This window comes from Triticum dicoccoides, chromosome 3A (genome assembly GCF_002162155.2).
Source record: "Triticum dicoccoides isolate Atlit2015 ecotype Zavitan chromosome 3A, WEW_v2.0, whole genome shotgun sequence".
Lineage (NCBI taxonomy): Eukaryota > Viridiplantae > Streptophyta > Magnoliopsida > Poales > Poaceae > Triticum > Triticum dicoccoides.
This window is the reverse complement of record NC_041384.1, coordinates 108,068,618-108,075,057: the sequence shown is the minus strand read 5'-3', so window position 1 is coordinate 108,075,057 and position 6,440 is coordinate 108,068,618. Positions and strand designations below refer to the sequence as shown.

Sequence of the window (6,440 nt, the reverse complement as noted above, 5' to 3'; positions counted from 1 at the left end):
CAGATGCATCTGAAATCGCTATCCAACCACCGATTATAAATAACCCTCGATCCCGGGAGCGGCGAATCGGTGCCCGAGCTCAGATGCATCTGAAATCGCTATCATAGGTTCCGCGCTTGGGATTTGAACAAATAGCGCCGACGCATCTCACAATGGTCCATTGGGAAAGGGCGGCCCCAGAAATACGGTAGAAAACAGTGCTTCGATGGTGGGGCCGCATCTTAGGTTGGTCATAGTGGGGAGTAACTTATGCTAGTGTCATGCATATGACACTAGTCTAAATTATCATCTTTATAGTGTAAAGTAACATAATACTAGTGTCATAGATGACTTCATTTATTAGCTTATAGACTCATATTGTCCTGAAAAGCGTTATGTTACCGCTTTTCATTAACTTTTTGCCATATAAGCAAAAAAAATTTAAAGTGCGCTATGTTACTAGCTAAGTTAGTTCCACTATGATTAGCCTTATGAGGTGGACGAAGCTAGGGCGCGGGCGTCTGCGTGGCGCAGCGAAAACAAGTCAACAGGCGGGCGCCATGTCGAGTGGTCAGGTGCGCGCTCTCGCACGAGCCCACGGACCCAAGCTGCGTGGTGCTCGTAGTAAACCGCGTCGACACGGTGCTCTGGCACTGCCGCCCGGGAGCAGCCGCGGCGTGGTCCGAGCACGGCCACTACCAGGCAAGTTCTCGCCGGGCCCGGCCTTCGCGGAAACCCCTGTCGCCGAGCAGTCATGGCCATACCCGATGTACCGCGTATGGAGTGAGCCTTCACCTGCTGGAGTCGCGCGGGGAGCTCTTCAGCGTGTCCTTGTACCACCCGCTGATGGAGCGGGCTGACTATGCAAAGCTAGTCGCAAATGTTTCCGGCAAGCGTTTTTACAGCATTTCTCTACTACTCCCTCCGTACTGTCGCTGAAATGAGTGTATCCACACTAAAACGCATCTAGATACACTTATTTCATCGACAGTTAATTCTGGACGGAGGTTGTGCAATATATAGCTCAAAGACTCAAAATCTTTTCTTCTTATACAGGTCACACTGTACTACGGTAGCTACCCAGCTCACTTCAAGCTTCCAGCTACAACAGCCCCATCGCCACACATATCCATGAAGATGGCCAAGTTACACAGCAACTACGCTACCTCAGACAGTCTTGTATACATTCCACGGTTACAAAAAAGTTGCATTTTACAGTTTGAGTACACGAGCAGCTGCTGCTGGGTTCACAAACAGATGCAGGATTGGTGGCCACAGCCGCCGCTCACTCGAGGCCGTAATCCTCGCCGAAGTATTTGTCGACCAGCCCATTGGCCATGTTCCTCATCGCCTCGTTCTCGTGGAACTGGAACCTCTCCATGGCCTCGATGCCGTCCCCCCTCTCCACAAGCTGGGGACCCTGTCCATTGGGATACCCCCTCATCACCTGCAAAGATGGTGGTAATTTTGATATCAATGTAACTGTAGAAACTCGATACACCCAAAGTAAATTGAAGAGACAGTTTACTTTGAAAATTACTAATGATCCGGGTTAGGAAATGAGATGGGAATAGCTAAAAACGCGGTAAGATTCCCTCACCAGTTCCAGGAACTGAAGTCCGAGTCTTGCGCTCTCTATATCAGCAGATCTGACCAAATTTATGAATCCTGGAAGGGCTCCACCATTTATGATCGAGACTAGATGTTCGGTGATTATGTTCGGGGGCTCAGTACTTCCTGCTGGGACAACACACAGATTGCCCAGGGTGTAAGCTGCTTCCTTGCGAATGTCAAACTGTGCACTCGTCAGGAGGTGTATTAGCGAAGGCGTCGCCTCACTGGTAAAAATCAATTTCTTGTGCTCAAAGCTGCCTGCTGCTATATTTGACAATGCCCATGAAGCCTCCTACATAAGCAGTCCACAAATCGAAGCATAAATAAATCAAAAATAATATAGTATGTCGGCTAGATGAAGTAAACTTGAACCAGCAAATGAAAGAGGACCTTTCTGAGAACCCTATTGTCACTCTTCAAACATTTTATGAGACTTGATAAAGCTTGATCTGAGAACAATATTTAGTTAGAACTTGCAAACTGTACCTCGTGATGAATATCATAAGTGCTGTTATGTAACTGGAGACAAAAGGATGATTGGCTAACCTGTGATGCTGTTTCCAACAATTAGGATTGAATCAACCATGTATTCATCCCCGGCTACAAGATTCCCTAAACCACGAAGCACCTGATTCAACGTAGAAGTGTCAATTTGCTGCGTTGTGAAATTACATACACTACCCCACAGTAACATCGTATACATTATTGGATGTTCATACAAAGTGCAGAATTCTACAATAACTGAGAAAATATATTTAGAAAAGCTATATATTAATTGCAAATCATAATCAATACGTCTCCTAATAAAAGCATGCCTCTACAGAAATTACCTGCTCATTATTACACTGGTTACCAAATTGACAACCATGTATACACAGGGTTATGAAAGTTTGGAGTTTGAACTATTGAGGTGTTCCGTGTTCCTCTTAAAAGATATGGTCATTTTGCTCAGCAGTAGTTAAGTACGATGAAAAGTGTAAGCAGTAAGCATTTCCAGGGAAAGCACCAAAATTGTTAATAAGATAAAGGAACACAATGAGATTGAGAGAGAGAAACAAATGGACAATACCGGAATGAGCAACTGCAAGTTCTCAGATGCCAGCAGGCGTCCAATCAGCAACTGAGGCACATGGCTTCGTACTATTAAGCTGATAGCTTTTTCTGGAAGTGCTGAAAGATATACCACTACCCATGCCACCTCAGTTGCTAACTCTTCGTCCCTGAAAGATCACTTAACCCATCAGTGGCAGTAATGAGCAAAACCATGCATGTCACTCTGAAAAACTTCAGTAAATGTTTCCATGTCATTCATGCATCTCAGAAATACCACAAAATATAACAAGGACTAAACAATTGCACAAGGAGAAGAGTAGCAAGTGTCCAGTAAATACAACTTGGCACACGATCTAGGTTACTAATGAAGAGATTGAAAGGAAGTACTGCTACATGCATATATAATGAATAAATATACAGTGAAGACATGTCAGAAAGCACAGGTCAGTGAATTTGAACAGTGTTCTTTATGTAACTGTAAGAACTAAGAATAAAGACTGCAACCATTTGTAATGAGTAAGAAGCCAATCCTTGGTTTTTAGAAACTCATAAATGTACAGTAAAATGATTAATAAAAGTTCAATGCAAAATAGAAAGATGTCCATTAAGAGACATACGCCTTTTCCAAGTTCCTTATGATCGCATTTAGCACACCATCGATGTTAATAAGCTCATACGCAGCCTTGGGATCAGGCCCCTGGATTATAAGAGAACAGACATTTGACACTTCAGTAAAAATGATGCTTCATGAACAGCTACATGCATATGTACCAGTCTGAAAGTGATAAAAACTGTTAAGCAGAAGGAAAAGAAAATGAGTGAGTGAGGGATTCAGATTCTAAAAACCTCATAAAGTACGCATGCCATGAAATGTTTTGAATATGGCTTGAAATTTTGCTGAGATCAAATAAGTCTTACACTAAGGAAACCCTTCATTAATATATCTAACAGAAGGACCCAAGCTTACCATCAAGTTAATTTTAGCTTAAGCAATCCTAATTCCTAAATAGGGCTTACTTTACGCTTTTGCCGAAGCACTCCTAATCCATAATAAGAACTTGGAAAGAGATAACTGTTGAACTCTGGCATAAGAAACTTGAGACTCATACAGTCAAAGCAAGAGATCATAACCTTGATGAGATTTGACAATGCCCAAGCAGCAGTTCTTGCTGTAGAACCCTTGCTTGATAGCATTAGGCGGGCAAGAGGCCACAAAGCACCCTGTGCAATTAATGTGCTTCTCAGGTCTGCTCCTTCACCAGCAACATTACCGATGGCCCATGCACATTGCTCAGCAACAAGTGTGGAGCTCTTCTCTAACAAAATAGACCAGGAAACATTTTTAATATAAGGAAAGCTCCAACTCCAACTGAATTGCAAATGTCTACCTAGCCAACGTTCGTGAGAAATGTGCATTACATAGGACCAGAGATTAATATATATTCCTAATGGGGATTAAAAAAATTGTCCAACAAAATGGAGAAAACGAACCACCAAGGTGAGCAACAAGCAATGGTAATGCGGGCAGCACGGATTTTGTTTCTTCTGGCTCCCCAGCTGCTATGTTTGTAAGGCACCAAGCAGCCTCTAGCAACTGCAATAAAAGCATAAATAATCTTCATAAGACATAGTTCAGATGAGCACAGAAAAAAATGCAATGCTAACAATGAACATATCTAACTGTATAACAGCAAATAGATAGCATAGAAGTTGTTTTCCAGGTAATGTAGAAAGCTGGAGTCGGTATTTTTCCAGTGCAAAATGGTCAACCTGTTCATCTGAAGATCCAAAGGACAGATATTGCACTAAAAGAGGAACTGCCCCAGCTTTAATTGCTACTTGAATGGGAGGTACTTCAGACTGTGACAACACGCGTCTCACTGCACGAAGTGCCTCTATCTTCTTCTTCTGGGCCCCTTTTCCCCTAAGAAGCATAAGAAGGTTGGAAAATACACGCCATAAATTTTTCTCATATAAATAAGTAACTGTAATCCAGAGTGTAAATTTTTCTCCAAAATCCACAAGTGCTTAAACCAAACCTTACAACTTAAAGATGTGTATCCTCGGAGAGGAAAACCACTAAGCCAGGTAAAAAAAAGAATCTCCAACATACTAAGGTCGCATTTTGTAGTGTAAATCATAATGATGGAAGCATATATTTCTGGAATCCAATATAATGAGATGTGTAAGGGATAATGAAAATTCTTCTCCCCACATGGACACACACCACAACCAAATAGGCAAATATTACAAGATGAATTGTGATCTCCAGCATATGGAATATCCGAGAAGAACCACAAACCTAACTAGTTAGAGGCAGTGGGTTTCTTTGCATTGCGTAAGAAGAAGAAAAAAGATAGGCCGCACATACTGGCTTGACAAAGCTGATTTCAATTCTTCAACAGCTTGAGCAGTTCTTGTTTCAAGATCTGCTTTCTCATCAATAACCATATCACCATCTTCAATTGTAGCCTCATCACTGCCAGAAAGTGGGGCACGGCACACACGCTTTGCACGCATTAAGGCTTCCCTTCTTTCCTTCCCTATTGCTATAGCCTGTTCACGCCTCCGGCTAGCTGCCGTATTGTGCACTGCAACCAGACTTCCAACCAATTAAAGACTATAATAAGTAATAACTAACACTCAAGCAGCAAGTACCCATACAAATATGTTGGACCTTCTATAATTGCCAAGAGTGATTAGTCCACGTTGACACATAATTAACCTGTGATTTACACCAGATAAATTTGTATGGTAGTTTGGCAAATCGCAGATAAGATTTAAGCGCACTTGTGAAGTTAAAACACTAGAAAATTAACAGCGTTTTCTCGTGGCAGCAGACATGACACTACAATAAAGCTGATAAAGTTTCAATCCTATAAATTGTTCAAACCTTAATCATAGAGCGCGAACGTCCAGAGCGCCATCTCTGGGTGCGTTGGTCTCTACTCCACACGATCGGTCGCGCGGGTCATGCGAAACTTCGTGCTGTGACGCCACGTGTACATGGCAGCCGGTGCGTGCATCGCGCGGTCACACCGACACGCCGTCATGGTGACCTTGTTCAAAACTCCTATAATTGACCAACTATCTTGAACAATGTATTTCAAGTTACTGCCTAAGTTTCGGGGTCCCAATTCACAACATGCCAAATTGATGTCTGACCAATTCTAACTTGCCCGGTTTTAGATGCACAAACCAGAATCAAGGGTTTGTAGACAGTGGGCACGATAAAACGCTACTAGTACCAGGCAAGAGACACTTCGCGCTCGCCGCTCCTATCCCCGCTATTAAAGTGACTTCCGGGCTTGCTTAGGAGACTAATTAGGGCTTCCCCCACCGCCGCGCGCGAACTGTTCGACGGAATTCCAGAGGCACGGCGAGGTGAGCATAGAGGAGGAGGAGAGTGTTGGAGTGGGGACCTGAGGATTTGATGGCGTAGCGGTGGCTCTGGAGCGAAGAAGCCGGCGAGCCGGGGGCGTTGCCGTCGGCCATCGTTTACGGCGGCGGAGCTCGACGGCTGCGAGGCTCGGTGATGATAGGAACGGACCAAACCGGGGGACGGGGCGGAGACTAAGCAAGACCGTACGGTGGGCCGGATTCGAGATAGTTCAGTTTTATCGTGCAGCCAGTGCAGCCTGGGCTAGGCCCTATTGTGTACATCACGAGAGACCTCGCCGCCTATGGCTAGGCAGGCCGCGGCCCATTAACTGTTCTCGCTAGCCACTCAACCTCTGCTCCAAGCTCGCTCACCTGTTTCTTCAAAAATCCCTCAAAAAAAAACCTGTTTCTTC

General features: G+C 44.0%; 1 protein-coding gene across 1 annotated transcript; it reads right to left on the bottom strand.

The window, feature by feature from the left end:
* Positions 1 to 997: 997 nt before the first annotated feature.
* On the bottom strand, positions 998 to 6,219 carry LOC119267431 (importin subunit alpha-2-like). Its single transcript, XM_037548815.1, has 11 exons — positions 6,069 to 6,219; positions 5,018 to 5,237; positions 4,417 to 4,570; positions 4,138 to 4,240; positions 3,778 to 3,962; positions 3,264 to 3,343; positions 2,663 to 2,813; positions 2,140 to 2,221; positions 1,984 to 2,042; positions 1,580 to 1,885; positions 998 to 1,426 (listed from the first exon to the last, which is right to left on the bottom strand). Exons 1-11 carry the CDS (start codon positions 6,139 to 6,141, stop codon positions 1,265 to 1,267), a joined length of 1,575 nt encoding a protein of 524 aa, XP_037404712.1. The 5' UTR covers positions 6,142 to 6,219; the 3' UTR covers positions 998 to 1,264.
* Between the last annotated feature and the right edge of the window lie 221 nt (positions 6,220 to 6,440).

What these genes read in the sequence shown, in the direction of transcription:
- LOC119267431 (XM_037548815.1), bottom strand. Translation starts at nt 6,141, where the DNA reads ATGGCCGACGGCAACGCCCCCGGCTCGCCGGCTTCTTCGCTCCAGAGC. An exon ending in TGTTGGAAACAGCATCACAG is followed by an intron (nt 2,043 to 2,139) that starts GTTAGCCAATCA and finishes TATTGTTCTCAG; the next exon opens with ATCAAGCTTTATCAAGTCTC. An exon ending in ACAATAGGGTTCTCAGAAAG is followed by an intron (nt 1,886 to 1,983) that starts GTCCTCTTTCAT and finishes CTGCTTATGTAG; the next exon opens with GAGGCTTCATGGGCATTGTC.